At 33.3% G+C, this 23369-nt stretch overlaps 3 protein-coding genes and 1 long non-coding RNA gene across 5 annotated transcripts; 2 read left to right on the top strand and 2 right to left on the bottom strand.

Moving 5' to 3' along the window:
• Positions 1–4728: 4728 nt before the first annotated feature.
• LOC143557290 (uncharacterized) lies at positions 4729–6647 on the bottom strand. Its single transcript, XM_077046399.1, has 3 exons — positions 6093–6647; positions 4991–5036; positions 4729–4916 (listed from the first exon to the last, which is right to left on the bottom strand). The coding sequence occupies exons 1-3, from the start codon at positions 6645–6647 to the stop codon at positions 4729–4731; spliced, it is 789 nt and encodes a 262-aa protein (XP_076902514.1).
• A 185-nt stretch (positions 6648–6832) lies between these two features.
• LOC143557289 (uncharacterized) lies at positions 6833–10530 on the bottom strand. The gene is made up of 4 exons (XM_077046398.1): positions 9514–10530; positions 9188–9428; positions 8139–9079; positions 6833–8074 (listed from the first exon to the last, which is right to left on the bottom strand). Exons 1-4 carry the CDS (start codon positions 10528–10530, stop codon positions 6833–6835), a joined length of 3441 nt encoding a protein of 1146 aa, XP_076902513.1.
• A 10764-nt stretch (positions 10531–21294) lies between these two features.
• Positions 21295–21821, top strand: LOC143557284 (DNA topoisomerase 1-like). The gene is made up of 3 exons (XM_077046393.1): positions 21295–21446; positions 21528–21617; positions 21713–21821. The coding sequence occupies exons 1-3, from the start codon at positions 21348–21350 to the stop codon at positions 21818–21820; spliced, it is 297 nt and encodes a 98-aa protein (XP_076902508.1). The 5' UTR covers positions 21295–21347; the 3' UTR covers position 21821.
• A 300-nt stretch (positions 21822–22121) lies between these two features.
• LOC143557283 (uncharacterized) lies at positions 22122–22971 on the top strand. Of its 2 annotated transcripts, XR_013139545.1 has the most exons (4): positions 22122–22217; positions 22295–22428; positions 22645–22742; positions 22819–22971. It is a non-coding gene; the product is annotated as an uncharacterized LOC143557283 (long non-coding RNA). The 2 variants fall into 2 exon arrangements; XR_013139544.1 differs by having other exon boundaries at positions 22645–22971.
• Positions 22972–23369: the final 398 nt, after the last annotated feature.

Here is a 23369-nt window from a genome sequence, read left to right as displayed (position 1 = left end):
CGAACTTTTGTTTAAAGACTTTATTGTTAACTTTTTGGTTGTAAAACTTAAGTATCATGCAAGTAATTTGATATTTGGGCAAGTGGAAACCATCTATGAACTTATTGTGAGATGAAAACCAAACCAAACCGAACTAAGCCTATTTTCACTCGCTTAAGACACCCAATTGTGTTTTTAGCTATCAAGACTTGTACATTTCTTTAAAAATACTTTATAAACTGATTTTAAATATTTTATTAAAGTACTTGGAATGTTGGATCCAACTTGATCTTATAACAAAGTTGGACCGACAAAACCGAACACGCGTTTAACGTACGTTGTTAGTTCTAAAACAATAGAACTACATACTTGGTTAAGTATTATTGGATTTTATTGAGTTATCTCATAACATTTATTATTTTGGAAAGTTGACTTTGGGTTTGACCAATTGTCAAGACTCGAACCAACAACCCGAGCACTCGTTAAAACCTGTTTTAGTATCTTTATTTTAAAGGGACTTGTATTCTTACATTTTTCCCACTTTATTACTTAACATAGGTTGAGTAAATATTAAGGTTAGATACTTTAACCTCGTTTCAAGCAAACTTACCTTTTTAAAGGGTTATTATTATAAGTTCTTAAATAGTTATATTTTAAACCTTGAACTTTAAATTGTTTACTTTTCTCAACATGTATTTTATTAAAAGACTTTCAAGACAACCTTCCTAATTCAAGACTTTATTTTATTTAGGCTTCGTTCTTTAAACCCGTCGTTCCGGTTAAACTCCAAATCATCCATCTTTCAAGTTTATTACTTGAGCGTGAGTACTTTCATACCCCGTTTTCCATCTTTCATTTTGGGGATGACATTTCATACTTATTCAAATTAAATGCTTTATACTTGAGTCTTAAACCACAAACGTTATTGTATACTTCACTTAAATGAATGCTCGATTTGGTGTTCTATGCTTACATGCTCATTGTGTTTACGTGTTTACCCCTTTTGGTTGATTTATCTATAAATCCTAGACTATTTGGCATCCCCTTATAGCAAGGTGTCGTTAATGTATTCTTATTAACGATAACTATAAATCATATACTATTTGGCATCCCCTTATAGAAAGGTGTCGCTAATGTATTCTTATTAGCGACCTCACTTTTTATCCAAATTATTGCTATTATTTATTGTTTCATATACAAGATTGTGGTTTTTCTTATTATATACTTATATGCTCAATAACCTTTGTGTTGATAAACTTTATTTTATGAAATGTTACAGGTTTGCGTTTAGGTTTATTATGGAGTGTGGAGAAAACGTCATCAATACCTTTAGGATATTATTAAAATGAACATTATATGATTTGCTATATATTTTTATATTTGTCTTATAAATATTGTTATGTGACATTTCGATGTTGTGAAATTCAATGGATTTGTTAAATATTGTCGCTTTAAATAGTGTCATGCACTTATGGGAAATCGCTACATCCCGGCATGATCCGCCGCCTTTTGTCGGGGTGTGAAAGGCCTCAATCGAGCAAAGTGTTGATCTCGATAGTATGATATTTGAAGATGCTGTTGGAAGACTTAAGGCGTTTGAGGAACATTTACGAGGGAGAGAACACGCTTCAAATTCACAAGGTCAGTTACTTTTAAATATGACAGAAAGTAATTACAAAGGAAAGTCGTATGATCAGTCTGGTAGCCGAGGTAAGGGTTGGCCGAGTTCACGGGGACGTGGAAAAGGCCGGGTCAATACCGAGAGGATGAGGAACAAGATGGTTGTGACAACCGAGATGGTCAACATCGTGGGTCAAGGTATACTGGTCAAAGAAGAACGAAGGATCGTCAATCTAAAAGGAAAGATATGTCACAGGTTCAGTGTTACTGTTGTGACGAGTTCGGTCATTTTTCGTCTACTTGCCCGGAACGTATGAAGAAAAAAGAAGAATATAATTTGAACAAAATTGATGATTTTGATCCAAGTTTATTTATGATTAAAGCTGATCAGAAAATAGTTTTTCTGAATGAAGATGGTGTGATTCCAAAGCGTTTCAAAACTGAACTAATGGAGAAAGATGTTTGGTATCTCGACAACGGAGCATCGAATCACATGACGAGTAATAAAGCATATTTTTATGAGTTGAATGAAAAAGTCACGGGAACGGTGAAGTTTGGAGATGAATCTTGTATTGATATTCGGGGAAAAGGGTCGATCTTAATTGAAGGGAAAACGGGGGAGCAATGTCTATTGATCGATGTCTACTACATCCCGAGCCTACATTGCAATATCATAAGTCTTGGTCAAGCAACGGAAGATGGATACGATATCACATGAAACATGATTTATTAACCATTAAAGATGATACATGTATGCTTTTGATGATGGCTACAAGGAACAAGAATCGATTGTACAAGAATTGCCTCAAGATAATAAGTCCCGGTAAACGAGCTATCAGTGGAATGAAGAATTTTGCAGGTATGGATCTTCAAAATATTGGACTGAAAGAAGACAAGCCGGTTACGAGTCAGATTCCGATCAAAGATCCAAGTTCCAAAATTCATAGTCCAAAGAAGAGTGTTCAAGAAACTAAACGTGTGGTCAAGAAAGAGATTCAAACCCAAGGGAAGACACTTAATCATCAAACGAAGCAAGTGTGTCTTCTAGCCAAATGGAGCCAAAAGAATATTGCAAGAGATCATGAAAAGCCTCTGGAGAATTGAAAGAATGATGACAAGCGTGAAGTTGAAGACCCGACAATTTCGAGTAGGAAATTAAGGGGGGAGTCGGGTGACTTGGCTACAACGATTGCGGGGGTGATTGTTGGGTCAATTGTTGGCCCAAGTGTAAGGCCCAACCCAAGAATTAGGTTTTATTATGTTTGGTAATGTTTTGGCTAGTAAGTTAGGTTAGTCTATATAAACCGAGTTATGGTTGGATATTAGAGAATATGAAGTTGGTGTAACCGAGTTAGGGTTCATTAATAGTCAAACCGAGTTAGGGTTTGAGGTTTGTAATAAGTTTTTTGAGTAATATTTTCTTATTAATATAAACGAGAGTTATTCGTTTAATTCGTGTTTGATTATTGATACAGACTTGAATGACAGTTAACCAAAGCTTTAAAACCGATACCATAATAGATTGGTCGGTAAACTAATGTCACAAAACCATAACCACTATGTTGGTTATCAATTAAAATCCATTAAGCTAGCTTCGTGATGGTTTTAATTAGTTCTCAGTATGATGGTTCATTTGCCCATCCCTATTTATGCCTTTTCTTGCAAATATGTAAATTTAGAATAATAACATGAATAAAATAAAATAGTATACGATTTCATGTTAAACGGGTTGTGTTTGTGCCAACCAAAGAAAATGTAAAAAAAAATCATTCTTTAAGAGGGTTTACAACTTTAAGAGGATTTCATTTTTCATATTTGTTCGTGTCATGCCGAATTTCCGGACTCATTGAGTTATAAAAAAGATAAAAACATTGAAAACCCACATTTAACTAAATGTCTTTTAAATTTCTAGAAAAAGTTATTTTACGAGAATATAAATTACTTTCAAGTTGCTAGCATACTTTTTGTTAATTATTATAATTTCAAAAGTTAGAACTTTAATGTTGGTGGGTTATTTTTAGATTTTTTTTTGAATGACCAACAAAATAAAATGTCTAGGTATTTTAAGAGGATTTCATTTTTCATATTCGTTTTGTGTTTGGGTGCATGCCAAATTTCCGTACTCACTGAGTTATACAAAAAATAAAAACATTGAAATCCCACACTTAATTAAATGTTTTTAAATTTCTAGAAAAAGTTATTTTACGAGAATATAAATTACTTTCAAGTTAGTAGCATACTTTTTGTTAATACTATTATATTTCCAAAAGTTAGAACTTTAATGTTGGTGCGTTATTTTTAGATTTTTTTTAATTGACCAACAAAATAAAATGTCTAGGTATTTTATAAGAGGATTTCATTTTTCATATTTGTTTTGTGTTTGGGTGCAAGCCAAATTTCCGGACTCATTGAGTTATACAAAAAATAAAAACATTAAAAGCCCACACTTAATTAAATGTCTTTTAACTTTTTTTGAAAAAGTTATTATACGAGAATATGAATTACTTTCAAGTTACTAGCATACTTTTTGTTAATATTGTTATAATTTCAAAAGTGAGAACTTTAATGTTGGTGCATTACTTTTAGATTTTTTTTTGAATGACCAACAAAATAAAATGTCTAGGTATTTTATAAGAGGATTTCATTTTTCATATTTGTTTTGTGTTTGGGTGCATGCCAAATTTCCGGACTCATTGAGTTATACAAAAAATAAAAACATTGAAAGACCACACTTAATTAAACTTCTTTTAAATTTCTAGAAAAAGTTATTTACTTTCAAGTTGCTAGCATATGTTGTATTAATATTATTACTAGTAGGGTACCCGCGCGATGCGGCGGCGGCAATTTGCAATGCGGTAGTCATTTGTGTTGGTTCAAAAGTCAACTCATGATATATCGTATAATAGTATTTTAGTTAGTTAGTTTTGTTATTCATATAATATTTTACAAAACTTTATTATATAATTGATTTTACTGTTATTACAGATCTAGTTAGTAGCATCAATACAGTATATATCTTTTTCACAAGCGTTAAACATATGAAATAAATAACAAAATTAAAATTAAAATTATTGTCTACATCAGTAAGCTATTATGACAAGAAATAAACAAAAACAAGAATAATAAATTTTAGTCACACTTCTCGCATATCCTAATTATTTCATCTTGATTTTCCAGCCACCATTTATCATTGGCGAACATGTTATCAGAAGATTCACAAGGAGGTTGTTCAAGTTTCGTTGATACATTTGGTGCAGGCTCAGTTTCTTTTATGTTGGCCTCTTGCATTGCTACATCTTCTATAGCAGGTTTTGATACTGAAAAACTAATGTTTAGTCTCTTGTATATGTTTTATCCAGGTAAAAATGTTATATGTATTTAATATACATACCTGACAAAGCTTCAAACTGTTGTTGTGTTTCGTCCATTACAGCTTCCTAATATATGTAATACAAATATGATTAACTTAGTATGATGGAAAAACATTAAGAAAAAAACAGGTAAAATCAAACACCGTGACAATTTATTCATGATTATAATGATGTTTTCACTCAAAACTTACATCAAATTAATTGTTTAACTTTCATATATCCACTACGTAGTTGATAATTACCTTAATATCGAGACAAGAAAACGTAGCCGGGAAGGTCTCCAGGTTTGTAAACTATGAGATGTTGGTGAATTGTGTTAATGAAGGGTAAGTGGAAATGAGCTATATAAGACCATTAGCATTTGAATAGGGACATATGCGTGGTTTTTAGCTTAATTTTCTCCATCAAATTATTATGCATTTTGATAAAGTCATATATTGTGTTTGATAACAACTTTTTATTTGTTTTTTTAGGAATTAACATTTTACAAATTTACAAATGTAAAAATTATAAGTTTATTAAATTACTTGGTTATAATGGAAAGTTATATGTAAAAAAATCTAATTATATAAGCACGTAAGTTTCTTTTCGAACTTTGAAAAAAAAGTAAAACATTTTCACATTTAGTATATACTACTTAGAAGGATTCGGATGTACATGGTTTCTTTGAATTTTTAAATAACAAATTGGCATGCATACAATCATTTGATTATTAAGGGATAAGAAAAATAACAACAAAAATGATTCAAATAAATTAAAAATATAAAAACCGAAGGCACAAAACGTATATATAGGAATATGCTTAAATTTTGATCGGAGCGCGCAGATCATACATCACGTAGAACTTCCCGATATACAACATTTGAGGTGTATACTCCGTCTCGTCCGAAATCTTTGGCGGGATGTACTAACACTTTTGTATTTTCCCGTGATATCCCTCTAGACAATGTCCATGTGAAAATACAGGATCTGGTAGATAAACACCAACGTGAAGAATGTTTGACCTTGAGCTTTAATAAAGGTCATGGAAAAGCAAAGTCAAACGGGAAATTGTTTTCTTTTTAGGTCGAACGGGAACATATCATCTTTAGAAAGACTCAGTGGGATTCTTATCAAAAATACTCTTTCCCCACTATGTTGCCCAGCAGCTATTTCAGCGTCAATAGAGTTACGGTGAAAACCTTTGCGTGTCAATCTTGTACCATTACATAGACCACGTGATGGATCAATATTCCGTATCAATATCATCGGACATCCAATTTTCAATCGAAGTTTATGAGGAGGCAAACCACTAACATTTAGTGAGTTTAGGAACTCAGTCGGATAAAAGTTGTTTTTATCGTCCTCAACTTCGTCAAAACTGTAATAAACCATTTCCTCTCCTTGAAAATTGTCGATCATTTGATCGTTAATCTCGTCAACACTCTCATTTCTTGTCGATAATATTTCTCTTGATGCTATATAATCCAAAGTACATACACTGTTTTCGATTGATGGAAAGATTGCTTTGAACAACTCCTTTGTAGAATTTTCTTTGCTAGTGAAAGGAATTGTCATGTCATCGGGAATACGGATAAAGTTGTCATTGATTGATTCTTCAGTTCCATCACCGACTCTTAAAAGAAAATCATAAAACCACGAATCATTTAATGCTCTCATATTTATGGTCAACCGCATCTCTTTAGTGACACGCCATAGAGGTGACATTCGAAAACTTGAGTCTACAGTCTCTGCTCGAGTGCCACGTTTAATAACTGGCAACACCTATCTAAATCACCTCCCATAACCATTATCTTTCCACCAAATGGAAGTCTAACACCAATGATGTCTTGCAATGTGCGATCGACTGCCTCTATCGCCTGTCATTTTTCCATCGAGGCTTCATCCCTTATTATTAGTTTGGCTGACCTAATTAGTTCGGTGGTCCCACTTTGATGTTTGATCATGCACATAGAATTATTATTGAGATTAATAGGAATCTTGAACCAGGAGTGAGCTGTTCTCCCTCCTGGCATATTATTAGCTGCGGCACCTGATGAAGCTGTTGCAATAGCAATAAGACCACGTGAACGAACTTGAGCAAGCAACTCTTTGTACACAAATGTTTTACCCATTCCACCTGGACCATCTATAAAGAACAAACCCGGACGATCATTGTCCACATGCATCATGATCTCATCATACACAATTCTTTGGTCGCAATTAAGTGAATCTCTAGCAGATAAGTGTTCAGGTTCCACAACTATCCGGTATTCCTCTTGTACCTCACGATGCAACGCATATTGCAAGTTAACATCATGTGTAATTTTTGGGAGATCAAATTCTTTTATATTTTTAGCCATAGATTGTATATATCCCTTGATCTCAGTAACAACCATATCTTGAACTCGATGGATATTTTGGCAATGAAACCTATAATCTTCAGACATTGAGTCAAAGTGATCATTCCATAACTTGCGAACATCTCCAGGTTTACAAAAAACCAATATTGTTGCGAATAACCCTCTAAGAGCCTTTGGAAGCTGAAATAGAGAGGCTTCTGTAAGACATCGCGATAAACTATCATCGTTCTCTATTAAGCCTATCTCAAGGGCCTCTCTTCGAAATGTCGGGTACGTTACACCATTAAGTGTGCGAAGATCTTCAAAAGAAGTAGGACCTTTGATATTTGACAAAAGTAGGCGTAAGTAGTACCTTTCTCCTTCAGCTGTATTAGACGAAACAATACGACCTCTTTGTGGCCTTTGTTTACGAAGATTCCAACGACGTGAGACTCCATTCCAGGTGAAGTGTTTTGGAAAATATTTATACAAATACTGCCTTGCTGTTTCATCCACTCTGTTCGTCTCAAAAAATGCAGTCAACATGGTTTTCTTATCTCTTTCCCTATCAACAATTTCAGACATATTATCATCATCTCTAAACCTGACCATGTGCTGATTAGGGAGATGAAGTTGCAACGTCAATACAGTAGGACAGATTTGAGAAATGGGGAAAGAAAAAATACGCCACATAGTCTCCGGGGGTGATACATAGCGTGCATCTTGAAATCTCTTTATCTCATTAATAATAACCCCTTGCTCGTCCAGATCTATTTGAATGACCTGTTTGTCATGTCCTTTGTAAACATATTTGTACATACTTCACGGATTTTATACTTGAGCAAACCTCGACATTCATGTGGCAGTTGAACATCATCAAAAGCACTGGGTTATACGGGACGACCCACCTATTATCAAGATCATTTCCTTGTACGTCCACCCTTATTTCGCTGTCTCTTCTTCGATATAATGGATATGAATCTTCTCCTTGTGTTGTTAGATCATTAAATTGTCTAGGATAATGAAAATGACATGATTGATCAGGATCTCCCTGCATACACGGGCTTTTGGGTCGTAAGTTTCCGCAAGGACCATGCATCATGTGCTTGACAACAAGCTCGTGCAATTTAGGGTGCCTTCGCTTATCGGGAATTTCAGCACATACAACCTTATCATAATGGTCTGGATTGTTTATTTTGTATTGCGGGTACATGATAAGAAGGATATGCGCATGGGGCAAACCACGCTTTTGAAACTCGATAACATAAACGTTTGCCTTAACTTCTCCAAGAAGATGTTTCTTTAAAAGTTGTTCTTTAAGATCCTCTAGTTTAGCACGAAATACTCTTGAAACAAGCTCTGGACGACCTTGTGCGGTTTGACCACGTTTTAAATTATCACATATCTCAGACCAGTGAGGATTACAAGTCATCGTAATGAATAGATCAGGCTTGCCGTCATCTTGAACTAAAGTAATAGAATCTAGAAACCGGCGTCGCATGTCACGAGGCCCTCCAATGAAACTTGCAGGCAAAACTATTCGTTGTCCGATTCTGTTTGGATGAACCTCACCAGCATGTACGCAATCCACGATACCTTGGTACAAATCTGCTCTTATCTTATCCTGGTTTCTTTGAAAAAAATGTAAACGTGACGTCTCAAGTTTTATATAGACGTCCACACCAAATTGTTGTAGCAATCTACCACCAAACAGAAGCGCATTCTCAGCAGACCGAATTTGGAACTTGTAACAGTAGTACTCTCGCATAGCTACGGTTTTTCTACAGCCTTCAATGTTAGCATATGAATAGATTAAAAAAGGTAATAATTATTACATTACGCTTAGGGGTACTTTTTATAATCTTCACTAAGAAAATGTAGTTAGATTATTGGTACCTTCTGTTGGTTCATCGATGATGTCGGAAACATTGTGGACTTCACTGATTGATACTCCTTGACGTGGTATGTTAGGATGCCAACCAGACTTCCCATTGGGGAAAAATAGAGGATAACACAATGGATCATAACAACCAAAGTACGGCTGAATATTTTTACTATATTCAGACCTGCCGTACACAACAATGCTTCTTTTGTATGAAGTGATATTGTCATTCCCTTCAACCCAAATACCGGCAACCTATATAATGTTGTATTGTAAATAAGTAAAAAAAGTAACTATAAGTTTCTTTTAAATAACTGAAATAATATAATGCTATTTAAACCTCGAATGTGGTTGGTCGGTTGTACACCCTTTGGTCAAGTTCCAATGAAGCATTTAAAGTAACTTTATAGTCGTCAAGAGGTCCAAGTTCAGGAAGACTTCGAAATGTCTTGACATAAGGGTTTGCTGAAAGAACATGTGTCAAGATCTTCGTAATATCTCGATCAAGATTTTGCCATTGGAGTCTAAGATCTAGTTCGGTATCAGGATCATAAAAATACAATTGTAAGTACCGAGGTGTTCCATCTCTCGAAACCAACCGGTCGATGCTGTGATATATTCCTTTATGTGCACGAAAAGTATATACACCGTCTGTCATATTAGCCAATGTACCATCCAACGTCACGCCCATTGAGGCAAATGAATAGTTGGTGTTATAAGCACGTATGTTTTTCCGAAAAACTTCTCTAGTTTCATCTTGCGAGGTGAAAAGTCGGTACAATTCAACGGGAATTTCACAATCTGCTAATTTTGTTTTCCCACCCATACAACAAAAGGTAGGGAATTCAAATTTAAATCGTTTCGCTCCACAATGAGGACATGGAATCTGTGCTTTTAAAATAAGATGGTCTCTTGGAACACCATTATAAACAAAATTGTATGGGTCATCTTCTATGTTCTCATCTCGGATCGATGGTTGATCATCGGCAGGAGTTTGTGTATTTTGAGTATCACTTGAATTACGAATTCGATTCTCTTTGCATCTAGCATAATATCGTCTATTTTGCTCTTTTCGTTTTTCAGCCGAACTACATGACACATTCTCTTTTGTTATCTGTGTCATTTGACTACTATTAGTTTTTAAAGGTTGTAACGGTTTCCTCCCCACCGATCTATTAGCCATCGAAGATAATAACGAATAACTTTTAGAGGTATAAACGTTACATACTTTAGACGCTTTATTATTCTCTTTGTGTGAAGCATAATATCGTCCATTATACTCTTTTCGTTTTTGAGCTGATGCAGACGCAGATGAGGAAGATACATCATTACGATCTTTTGGGTCTTCGATAGTCATTGCAAGTTGACGAGTACCTTGTAAATCAAATAATAAGGTTCACGCTCTATTTTTTGAAATTAGCAAGTATAAATAATAATTTATAAATTAAACAAATATTTTCAAATAAATACATTAACAACATATATCATACCTTTTTAGGAAATTTGAAGAATTTTCTCGAGTGGTCAAAGATACAAGTCAATAACTCAAAGTGCCCCACCTAAAATGATAATAAAAATCAACCTGCAAATGTGAAAACACAAATTAGATTGATGAATATTTTCCGACAAAAGAAATTACTATGATAAATATGGAGTACATTTATCATTGAAATAATTTAAACAAATAACTATATGTGAATTATTAATAAAAGTATGTAGGTAAAATGTAGGCTATAACTACTAATTAGTCACATATATATGTCAAAAACAACATATAACATACCTTCTTAGGAAATTTAAAGAATCCTTCTAATTGGTCACATATATAAGTCAATAACGCAAAGTTTCACATCTGAGAAGTTAACAAATCAATATTCAAATATCAACACACAAATCAGATTCATGAATATTTTATACAAGACAAATAATATAGTGATTGCATAACACATTTATCATTGAAATAGTTTTAAATAAATAACTATATAACTGAATAATATATCTTGCATTATGTTTTTAAATAATATTAAACACTATTATGGGTTGGTTTCTCCCTTATTACGGTTATAATGTATTTCAACTTTTTAATTTTATAATATATGACAGAACCAAACCCCGGTGCGGAAGCGTGAATAGTGTTTATTAATCAATGGTGTGGCGCTCGGGTCTAGGGTTAGGATTGAATCTAACTTAGATTCACTCTTGAAAGATGTTTGGATGGATGAGGTGTATTGGGAGAGAGCCTGATTTGATTAACAATCAATAATAGGATGAACAATTGCAATCAAAACACAAACAAGATAGAAACGGTGGTATGAAATATTAGCCGAATGATTCTCATTAAGATGAAACACTCATACATACATTCATACATACAATCGATTAAGAAATATCTCAACCGCCACCAGGAGAGCTCATCTTGGAGACAGAGACTCTCTCAAAAGGATAAAACGCTAGATCTCACACATACACAATACAGTCACTCATACTAGACAAATGAATAAAAATATCTATTTATACTAGTCTAGCATGACTTGGTCTTCAAGCCATCCACCCTTGGTTGAGACCAAATATTATATTTTTCACCCACATGTAAATTCGATGCATCGGTCTAAAACATAAGTTCCAACAATCTCCCCCTTAGACCGATGCCATCGAATTTCTTCCATGATCACCTCATAACTCGTTGTCTTTCGTTGAAATTCTCCCCCTCACGTTAAGCTTCTCCCATTGTTCATTTCGAATCATCACTCTTATACCACTTCTGGATATAGTTGTATGGGCATATGAACGAGGCTTTGAACTTCAAAGATCAACTTCATGTAACAAGGTCATCACAAAAAGAAATAAACTCATTGTGATCATCAAAGAATCTACAATTCTTAACTTAAGTCTTTTACTTGATTTGAATCTAACCATTTGCAATGAAATTCAAAGCTTTTTACTCCCCCAATTTCGTTGCAATTGTCTTTAATAATTGTGTCTTCAAATCAAGTGTGGGTGAAACAATCTTGATCATCCTCATCAAGATTGTAAAAATCTCAGATAAACATATTCAAAAGTTGGTTAACACTAAAAGTGATTAAATCCTTAATCTTGGTCAACACTTGTTCTTGTAAAGCTTTTGATGAAGTCATGAAAATTAATGAGGTTTGAATTCCATAAGCTTGTTGATGATTGGAGAAAAATTACCAAAATACCCCTGGTATATATCTTCCGTAGAGAACATCTTGGTCAAAAGGTCAACGACACCAAAAATCTCAAAAGTTTCTTCAAAACTTTGAAATGTTTCACAAACTCTGTTTCCTAGCACACAGTGTGCTTGGGATCACTTTCCTAGCACAAAGTGTGCTTGGGAAAACTTTCCTAGCACAAAGCGTACTCGGAAGAACTTTCCTAGCACAAAGTGTACCCGAAAGAACTTTCCTAGTACAAAGTGTACCCGGAAAGCAAAACACTTGTGATTTTTCAATTTTCAACTAGCACAAAGTGTACCCGGAATCACTTTCCTAGCACAAAGTGTACCCGAAAAACAAAACACTTGTGATTTTTCAATTTTTCCACTAGCACAAAGTGTGCCCGAAAGCAAAAGTGTGCTCGGATTACTTAGTGCTCGGAAAAAAAAGTGTGCTCGGATTACTTAGTGCTTTTTCATTTTCCACCAAACATGCTCGGGAACAAAAGTGTGCTCGGGAGCAAGGGTGTGCTCGACACAAACTTGAGTTTTCTCTTCACAAACATAATTGTTCAAGACAAAACAAAGTATGCTCGAAAAAAGAGTCTGCTCGAATAAATAACAAAGTGTGCTCGAGACTTAAAGAAGATAGTTTCCTTGAGAAGACAAAGGATATGCTCTGGGTTTTACAAAGTGTGCTCGAATTTGATGTGCTCGATATAAGATGTGCTCGAAATAACCTGTGCTTGAGCCAAACAAAGATGTGCTTGGCCAAAACACCTCCTGTGCTCGAAGCAACACTTAGTCATTTTCCTTACTCGAGTCCTATCTTATTTGTTCATAGTGTGCTCGAGACATCAAAACTTCATTTCTGCGTCATCAGTCACTGATTTGCCCTTACAGAACCTGCTCGAATATTCACTTTGCATCTGCTGCAACACACCGTAATGATATTGCCTTTAGTACCTGTTCATTCTTGACTTGTACATTCTCCTTATCAGTTTGTACCATCGGCGATATTTTTCAACAAACATCTACTGTTTGTGCAGCATGAGCACACAAAACCCTAATTTTTCAAATTCAGAAACAAGTTTCGTAATCTGAAATAAGTCACTGTAGCAATATCCACGCTATCTCGAAATCAATGAAACCTATCTTCATATCATAATCAACCTTTTCAGATCTGGAAATCATCAAGTGAACAGTGTTGCCCCAAAACGAGCCATATAACACTGTTACATCAGATCTGGACCATTCTGATCAAATAATCATGAAATTGATGTTGGATCTCCAAACGAGTCATCAACCCAAACATCAATCCATAAAATTTTCTCCGAATCATCAAATAATTTCAAACCCCAAAAAATAATTTCAACAAACTTCATCGTTTAACGTCCATGGTGGATTCAAGAGCGAAATGAATCTGTTCAGCGGTTAGTCTGAACGATTCGGTAACCCATGCTCTGATACCAATTGACAGGTCCCCGATTTCAGCTGGATCTTACTCAAATCATGTCATAACTCACACAAATAAATGTGTTGACAAGGGAGTTAATGACGGGTTGCTATATTTTGAAAGGTCACTGTTTGTTAAAGGCGGAATCAATAACAAATATACGGTTGCTTAATCAGTATTCAAAGGTAACCAACACAAGCAAGATTTACTTAAAAGATTTCCATTTATATAATATCAATCATACAACGTAGATAATCGATTTAGGGTTTCTTGAAGGATGGTTTTGTCCGTACGATACCAAGACAGCCGTCACACACAATATTCTCTCTTAATTAATGTGTCTGTCTGCCTTGTTGTCTGTACCGCTAGGAGGTGTGCCCTAAATTATTCTGTTTATAGACCTGACACCTCCTTTACAGCTGTCATTCCTTCTAGAAACCCTATCCGATAATACATATTCAAATTACATATTCAGAATTATTCTAAGTGTAAAACAAGTCTTCCGGGTAGGCTTTTCATTAATCTTCATTTTCCGAGTACGTTTTGTACTCTGCCTTCCCTTAGGACTTGGTAACATAGAAGTGTGCTCGGGATCAGTTTCCGGGTAGACTTTACTTGAAGAATATTTTACCATGTAAAATACTCAGCGAGTAGACTTCAATCTTCTTGGCTTTGACAAACTTTGTCCGACAAACCCTTACGAGCAACCTTGTTCTTCAATGGTCCTGTCAACTCCTTGCCTGGAATAAGCTTATTAGCAAAGTGTGCTTGGAAGCACTTTACCTTGCTTGAGTTGAGCCCTGCCCGATGATACTTGTGATATCTCATTAAACACCAGGCATACCCGGACCATCTTTATTAATGAATACCTTGCCCGATCTCCCAAATACTTGGTTTCCTGAGATTGGTTAGCCTAAAGCTTACTCGGAAGTGAACCTTACTTGGCTATGAAGAACAAACCTGCTTGATAAAGTGATCCTTTCCCGGTCTTGCATACACTAGTGAACCATACCCGGTAATACACTAATTTTGCAAACCCTGCTCAGAGATTCACTAAAGAAGACTTAGAGAAGATAACCCTGCCCGATAGACAAAATGTCGTACCCGGCTAAGTAAAAGCTTGCTCGGAGGTCTAAGGTGTGCCCGGATCCATATTTAGAGAATTCAGAGGAGGTTGAGAAGATTCCAATCTTCCATCTGATTAGTTTTGTGTTAAATCTTGACTCAACAATATATATTAAAAACTATTATGATTATATGGATTATTAATAAAGTGTGTATGTAAAATGTAGCCAATGACACCTCTTTAGTTACGTTATTATTCAAGCCTATCTATTTAAAAAGAAAACATACTAACATAGAATTCATTGTTAGTAAAAATGTACTATCTTAAATTAGTTAAATTTGTTTTATTAATAACAACATTTATTATGTCATCTATCTATACTATACATACAGTACTATAGTATGTATGAGAAATTTCAAATTAAGGATATTGGTCATAACTTTTCGGCATTTGATTTCTTAATTTTAAAACAATTAAAAATTAAAAGACAATTTTTTACTTTATTTATTTGAAGATCTGAATTTACTAAGATTCCAATCTACCAAGTTCGGTCCTGATGATCTAAGATTCCAATATACATGGTTTGTTTGAATATTTGAATAACCAATTGAAGTGTATATAATCTTTGTTTATTGATTCTAACCAACTATCGCTCTCTATTAATAAAAAGATAACCAATATTCAAAATAAATACTTAGGTAAAGAAAACCAAAACACATATGCGAAGGTGTATTAAAGTAATTTGTGAAGTAAAGTAAGAGAGGTAAACAAAATCAACGCAAAGATAACATTGTCTTAAAACAAAATGGGAAGTAAGCTAAGAGGACAAATGTTATTCAACACGAACACGGTCTAAAAGAACAACCCATGATCTTAATATCACGTGCTTCAGGCATGTCTGGTTCATAATGGATCGTAGTTAAATTTGTTGACCTTAAAATATTCCCTATAAGCAATAAAACATGTATAAGTTTAAAAATAATCATGGCACAATTAGTGTTAGTAATGAAAAATCCCATTAAAATGTATAACTTATTATCTCGCAAACGAATGAGCTTGACCCGGGATTCGTACACAATAGATTTTTTTAACATTACTTGAAAAGTTTTTATAATATTGATTTGCGTCGTGTCGTTTAAATACAGTTGTATTATGTGACCGCTGCCACATATAATATATATTAGAAACCTCAAAAATTGTAATTATAAACCATAGAAAATTTATCATATGTATATTGACTTACGTTACATCTTGAAGAAACACACTTAAACCATAGGTACCATACGATCGCGAGCCCATGATAATTTTCCAACGACAGCTAAAATCAATATAGAAGTTCTTTAAAATATGCATATAATAAAATTAGCGTATGATAGAAGGATGTATGTAAGGACCGTGATTATGCGTACCGGTAATTATTTTTTCATATCTCCTGTCGTGCGTAAGAGTTTTTTATAGAAGACACTAATGGGTACAAACAGAACCCTCGTGGAACATGGCTTGTAAATCGAATAAGTTTAGTGTGTTCGCTAAATACAATCTTGAAATCACCGCCAAACAAGAGATGGTTTTCATGTTTTGGCCACTCTATGTATTCAAAACTCTCTATCTGGAAACGATATAGTACGAACACGTTGCCCACTAAATTTACGTGATTGTAAAAGCGCATTAAATCTGCCTGGACGAATGCGACTATATGTCGTCTCTAAAAAAGAAAATTTTATTTATTATATGAAATAGAGTTCTACTGTGTGTGCAAAATCCAAAAAAATATCTTACGGCTTGGTCGGGAAAAACAAGCAAGAATCTGTTTTCATGAGCTATAGGCAAAACGAACTCGACCCAAACAAAAGCCACGGTATACCAAACTCCGTATTGTGTGAGTGATGAAAAAGAGTCAACAATAGAATGCACATCCATTATCAATTAAACCTTCAAAAAAAGGTGTAATACTTTGATATTAAAAAAAATAATGATTTTCAAAAGAGTAGAAACACCAAATAGGAAGATTTATCGCATATTTCACAATTATACATACATAGACACAAATAAGAAATGCAAGATTAAATATAAAAACCTTTATGAATTTTAATAATTGAGTTTTCTTATTTATATATTCCATAACGAAATTTGAAAATTTTAATATTTGAACATTCATATGTGCATTTACAATATTCCATTATATATTGATTTAACTTATGGATTACTGTCTCATGACTTGGTATAACAATATATTTTATTACGATTTGATTTAAAGCATCAATAAAATAAACATCCCTTCCAATGGTTGACCGCATACATATGGATGGAATGTTATTCGATAGGTTTATTTTTCAAAATATAACTTTAGACGAAACCAATCTTTGAGTGGAATATGATATTAGTTTTTCCAATTTTTACAACTATGTCAAAAATATAATTAGTAGTAACACATAATATGAGCAAGGTTAAAATAAGAAGTAGATTTATCCTAAGAAGTGTAGAAAGTGTGTTTTCACCACTATATCTATTAAAACACATCGAACAAAAAACACACCACAACTAAAATAAAACACACCGAACAAAAAACACACTTTCCATATCCACCGTCAGATCAACATATCTAACGCACCAGATTACTTCTTACACTTCTTAGACAAACTCCACTTCTTATTTTAACCTCACCCCACATAATATTACCGCCTACATGATGCGCCTTGATTTGAATGTAATACCATCACAAAATAAAAAAGAAGTTTGTAACCAAACACAAATGTGAGCAACAACAACAATATTAATAATAATAATAATTTATACTACATAGAAATGACTTTAAGTAAAACATGCATGCCATTCAAATAAAAGTACATAAAACACAAATTAAATTTCCCTAGAATGAAAACTTAAATTAGACTGGAATAAACATCATGTCAAACACTATAACAAATGCATGATAGAAGCAAACGAAACTAAAATCTGGGAGAAACTATAGTCTCGGTATAGATTGCACCATGGTTGAATTCACTATGAAAGGAAGGAATTTTATAAGCGAGTTCATCGAACCTCAAGTCAACTTCAAGCACTTGTCCCCACTCCGTGATCACAAGACACGATCCACTTAAATTGTAATACGTGATAGAGGTAGTCAACGGAAATCTATAGACACTCTATGACTATATGATAACAAATTTATCTATACACCGTTATTTAACTTCCACAAACTTACAGTACCATACTCTATAGATCCGGGACTAACAAGCATATGGAGCTCGGAACTTATATCGGCTAAAACACCCATATTTCCAAAGCCATGGACATCCGGCAAGCTTAATTCTGAAAATTCCATCGTGTTTATGTCATATCGAAGTATATTTTTTTGAACAAAATCCCGGTGTTGAGCAACCGTGAAGTATAAACCATCACCACATAAAGTTCCCGACGACCAATTAAAGGTTTCATTATGGTACGGGCGTTTTTTCTACAAGCGTACAGTGCTCCATGAGCTTAATCGCATTGAATATACATAAATGGCCAAAGTACCCCGTCTACGTTTTACGTGTACGATGTTGTAATCGTATGAAGTGTTAACACAAAAGCCGATTGCATCTCTGTTATATCTGTAGAACCCTTGTTTGTTCGAGTTTGACAACTTTTTGAAGAAAGTTGTCAATGGATTCCAAACAATCAACTCCCACGTGTTTATTAGGCAAACACATAGCATGCCATCTAAACTTGATAAAAATAACAAATTTTTTGGCCTAGAATTAAACGGGATGCTAATGTTGGTGGCCAAGAAATAGTTCGGGGCTTTATAATTTAACGAGCGAACCTTGCACGATCGTGGACCTGCCTCGAGAATTTTCTGATCCGCTGATGCCCGCATGTAATCACAGTGAGCCTTTAGAAACATCGGCGTTGATATGAAGGCTAACCATTCCTTAAAAACGGCCTTGCATTGGGCTATAGCATTTGGAGGGAGTTTTGCAATAATCTCCAGCATTAATACCATAATCGGAAGGGACGATATAGTCATTTTGATCTAAACAATGTAGTTTGGAAAAAAAGACAAATCATGTTTAGTTTAACATGTATAAATTACAACATAGAAAGATAACAAAATATATTTAGTAATTATAATAACTGAAGAGAGTTTTCTTACGTATATAAAAGAGATAAAAATGGACGTTTAAAAATACCCTTCGGGTATACCTGGCCAAAACCCGTCAAGTTTGTAGCGACTTTGGACAAAATAACTATTTAATCAAAATTCCACTAAAGAAAAAGAAAATCAATATAAAGAAGTGCATTTAAAAAAAAACACAAAGGTATATTAAATGGTTGTAGTTTTTATCATCAAATGGTTGTAGTTTTAGATTATCAGTACATGGGCGGATCCAAGGGTAAATGAGGGTAGGCAAATGCCCGTCCAACCTATGTTTTTAGTGTAGTTAATAGCCCGATCTTCTTGTTTAAGTCAAAGTGCCCGCCCTCCGGTTGACGGATATGTCTCTCACTAAGTATAAAAGTGTGAAGTGAAGGAGGAGGAATGAGTTTACAGAAATAGTGTATAGGAGGAAGGAAGCAGAAACGGAAGGAGATAAAAAAAAATTGAAGTTATTTTAATTCTTCATATTTACTTGTCTTTTACTATTTTCGAAACAAACACATGTTTTGTATTTTTGTGAAATCTTATTTTTCATAATGATTCATATTAAAGTAAAGCTAGTAACATCCGTCGTTAGTTTTTTAATTAACAATTATAATTATTATTGGTTTAATTTTAAAAAATGTATCTAAGTTAATATTCTTATAAATTGTCTAAGATATGTTGAGTTTAACAATTTTATTTATCCTATATATATATATATATATATATATACTATATTGTTTTAATTGTTAAATTTTATTTAATAAAAGACGTTTATCATTAAGTAAAAATAAATTATAAATTTGATTAATCTCAATAATAAGAAATATAAATTATCTACATAAATTATTTAATTAACACTGATATCTATTATGTTTAATTTCTAGGGTTTATGAAATTCAAATCAAACAAATAAGATAAATTAGTAATTTTATTTAAACTGGGTTGAAATTCAGTATCGTACATAACAATTTTCCTCAACCCATTTAATTGTCTCTACATAGATCACAAACTACTCTAACTAAAAACCCTCAACAGAGATCTGCCACCCAGTTATCCGAACACGCTTCAAACAAATTAGAGGATGCCCCGACGTCTTGGCCACCATTCAATCGCAACCCCTCAAACACCTTCAGCCATGGTGAAATCCCCAATTTGATTTTTTTCTAGGTATGATTTATTTTTAATTGTCCAGATTGTTTTGATTTAGGGGTTAGATTGTACAAATCGGCTTATGTTGGTTTTATGATAACTGGGTTAGATTGTATCTTCTGTCTATGAATAAATAAGTGTGATTAAATTCAATAATTAAGCTTTGGTAGTCGATTTGTTACTACCCTGACAACAATTTAACTTTTAATTTCCAGTGAGCGCTATTGAAGATCGATCGTGACCTAGGTCTCTGCATAAATGGGAATTATATAAGAATTCGCATTCACAGTTGCTTGCTAGTTGGCTCCTTAATAATCCTCAAATTTCACGATTGAACGAAATTTAGGCTTTCAAATTATGATACCTCTTCGAGACCTCCTGCCATTCCTTCTATCTTGAAGGTATCTACAATTTTCCCTATATATATATTTTTTATTTTTACAATTTTATTGTTCTTTTATTCTGATTCATGATTTTTTATATTAGAGATGTTAATATATATATATATATATATATATATATATATATAAAATTGCAGTTCACTATTGGAATTTTTTTATTAATATTTTTATGCACTTGATTTTCTTCTAAAACCTTTGCAGAGGAGTGTATTTTTAACATTTATTGTTTACATTAGATTTTGTGGTCATTGTCATGAAGTATGTAGCAAGAAGGAAAGAAAAATGGGTCAACCCAAAATACTTTTAGTCTAAAATCATCAAACTTATTGCAATTACTCTTTTGAGCCAAGTTCTTTTTTTCTTTCTGACCCGTTAGAGATGACTCATAACACAAAATCGACCCTTCCATTATAAACGTATCGAAACTTCCAAATCCTCTTCAATGGCTAATACTTAAATAGTTTAGATGACTCATCATTGTTAGTAAACGAGTTAAAAATAGCATTTTCAGTACATGGGTCAAAGTTGTCAATTTTAGTTAACGTGTCAAAATTATATTGTTTAGTAAATGAGTGAGAATTATCATTTTTGAGTTAACGGGTCCAAATCATATTGTTTCGCTTAAGTTCATGAAAATTATATTGTTTCGCTCAATTATATTTATTAATGTTGGTACATGTGTATTCAGTTAAGTTCATGAACCGTTCTTATATTGTAAGCGAACGTACATAAATGAACACGAACAAGAAAACTCCGTTCGTTGAATTGTTCATGTTCGATCGTTTGTTCGGCTAAAGTTAAATGTGGGTGTTATTGTTTTGCTGGTTGCAGTTAAATAAGGGCTTGAAGGGTGGGAATGTTGCTGAAAATGTAGTCATACACAACCAAGCAAATAAGGAGGTAGAATTATTATCCTTTCATAAATTTGTTCATTTTATATTTACATCACATAATATTAGTTTCGTGCATTATGTTTTGTAGGTTGCAATTATTTGTAATCATCAACGTAGTGTTTCAAAGTCTCATAGTGCACAAATGACGAGATTGAATGAGAAAATTGAAGAATTAAAGGTTACTCTTTGTTACCTTTCCTTAACTATAATCTATGTTATATTTATTTCTTTATGTAAACATGTTATATTTTTTTTGTTATTATTTCACTGTAGGGTGTTTTAGAAGAATTGGAAACTGATTTGGCTCGTGCAAAGAAAGGGAAACCGCCATTAAAGGGTTCTGATGGAAAGATAAAGAGGAATATGAACCCTGAAGCGTAATGCCACTAAACTTTTTCGATCATAATTGCATATAATAGTAATTGCAATTTATGATATTAATTATCTTGAAAATGACGTATAAGTTAATCCAAAGAATCATACTATGTATTTATTGTTGCAGGATGATGACGAAGCTGATACAGTCGGCTGTTGCACATTGAAAGTAGAAAATGTTGAACCACAGCCTCTAAACATCCTGAAGGCATGGTTTTTTTTTTCATATTATAACTTTAACAGAATTACATAACTTGATTTTTTCTAAAAATATAGTTAAAAAATAACTAATGCTGTATGTTTTGATGCCAGTTTGACTTTCTTGGTAAAGATTCCATACGATACCAGAACGAGGTTGAAGTCGAGCTTCCGGTATTTAAAGCAATTCAACAGTTTCGAATAGGTCAGTTGACTTCATGTTGACTTTTTTCATTAGATTATTTCAAACTCTTTTATTTTTACTGAATTATAAATGAACAGGAAAGAAGGGTAATGAAGATCTTTTTGACAAGCTGGATACGAGTACGTTAAATGCTCATTTAAAGACACTTATGCCTGAGCTTACAGCTAAAGTTTTCCGTACATATAATGTATCCATCACATTGGATGAAATGGTAACATGCATATACTAACTTTAATAATAATAATAATAATAATAGCATTGTTATGAAATCTAGAGTTATGTCTTGGCCTGTAAACGAACCGAACAGTTCATTGGATGTTAGGTTGGTGTACAGCCCTAATAATACTAATTAGTTTTATGAAGTTCTAATACGTGCCATGAATAATTTTCCTGCAGAAATCACAAGTTACGACTTTATTTGGGGCAGATTCACTTAAGTCTAAAGGATACACAGGGGCAAAAGTTAAGATGGCTATATTCGATACTGGAATTCGTTCAGATCATTCACATTTTCGCAACATTAAGGTTTTATTATCTTCATAAATTGGTTAAATTTGCAAGATTTATATAGTAAGAATCTGATATTATGTTTTTACAATAGAACGCACTAATTGGACCAATGAAGATACTTCAAATGATAATATTGGACATGGTACGTTTGTTGCTGGAGTGATTGCTGGTGAAGATGTAGAATGTCTCGGTTTTGCTGGGTATTATGGATTTCTTTCACTATCTTTATTAGCTGGAATCTAAGGTATGGTTTCTTAACTAATCATTTATATTGTGCAGTTTATATTATTTGTGTGTGCATTGGCGAAGTTTAATTGAGGCCCGAAGAATACCAATATTAATATATAGTTACTTTTATGGGCAGAATTTATGTGTGTCTATTTTATATTGTTTAATTACATTTATTTTGCAAAAATGTTCTGTTATCAAATAATTACGCTATAATAAAAACATTAAATACAAAACAATCTATCAAACAAATGAAACACATAAACCGATATAGCTAAATATTAAACATATTAACACATACCAAACTAAAACATATAAAACATAATAATGTAGGTTATTTCATAAAAATTTTATAAAGTATGAGCAATTATAAAACAAATAAAGTACATACCTTTGAAAGTACTTCTGAGAGTA

The sequence above is a fragment of the Bidens hawaiensis genome, unplaced genomic scaffold (assembly GCF_021521415.1).
Source record: "Bidens hawaiensis isolate Kalapana, Puna unplaced genomic scaffold, B.hawaiensis_p1.1 tig00018859_1, whole genome shotgun sequence".
Classification (NCBI taxonomy): domain Eukaryota; kingdom Viridiplantae; phylum Streptophyta; class Magnoliopsida; order Asterales; family Asteraceae; genus Bidens; species Bidens hawaiensis.
This window is presented reverse-complemented; position numbering and strand designations above follow the sequence as displayed.

Coding starts and splice junctions, on each gene's coding strand:
- LOC143557290 (XM_077046399.1), bottom strand. CDS start 6,647: ATGCGGTTGACCATAAATATGAGAGCATTAAATGATTCGTGGTTTTAT. Junction 5,037..6,092: donor GGCAACATAGTGGGGAAAGA/GTATTTTTGATA, acceptor TACATATATTAG/GAAGCTGTAATGGACGAAAC. Junction 4,917..4,990: donor ACAGTTTGAAGCTTTGTCAG/GTATGTATATTA, acceptor TTAGTTTTTCAG/TATCAAAACCTGCTATAGAA.
- LOC143557284 (XM_077046393.1), top strand. CDS start 21,348: ATGTGGGTGTTATTGTTTTGCTGGTTGCAGTTAAATAAGGGCTTGAAG. Junction 21,447..21,527: donor ACAACCAAGCAAATAAGGAG/GTAGAATTATTA, acceptor TATGTTTTGTAG/GTTGCAATTATTTGTAATCA. Junction 21,618..21,712: donor AGAAAATTGAAGAATTAAAG/GTTACTCTTTGT, acceptor ATTTCACTGTAG/GGTGTTTTAGAAGAATTGGA.
- LOC143557289 (XM_077046398.1), bottom strand. CDS start 10,530: ATGACTATCGAAGACCCAAAAGATCGTAATGATGTATCTTCCTCATCT. Junction 9,429..9,513: donor ACCGACCAACCACATTCGAG/GTTTAAATAGCA, acceptor AACATTATATAG/GTTGCCGGTATTTGGGTTGA. Junction 9,080..9,187: donor CATCGATGAACCAACAGAAG/GTACCAATAATC, acceptor CTAACATTGAAG/GCTGTAGAAAAACCGTAGCT.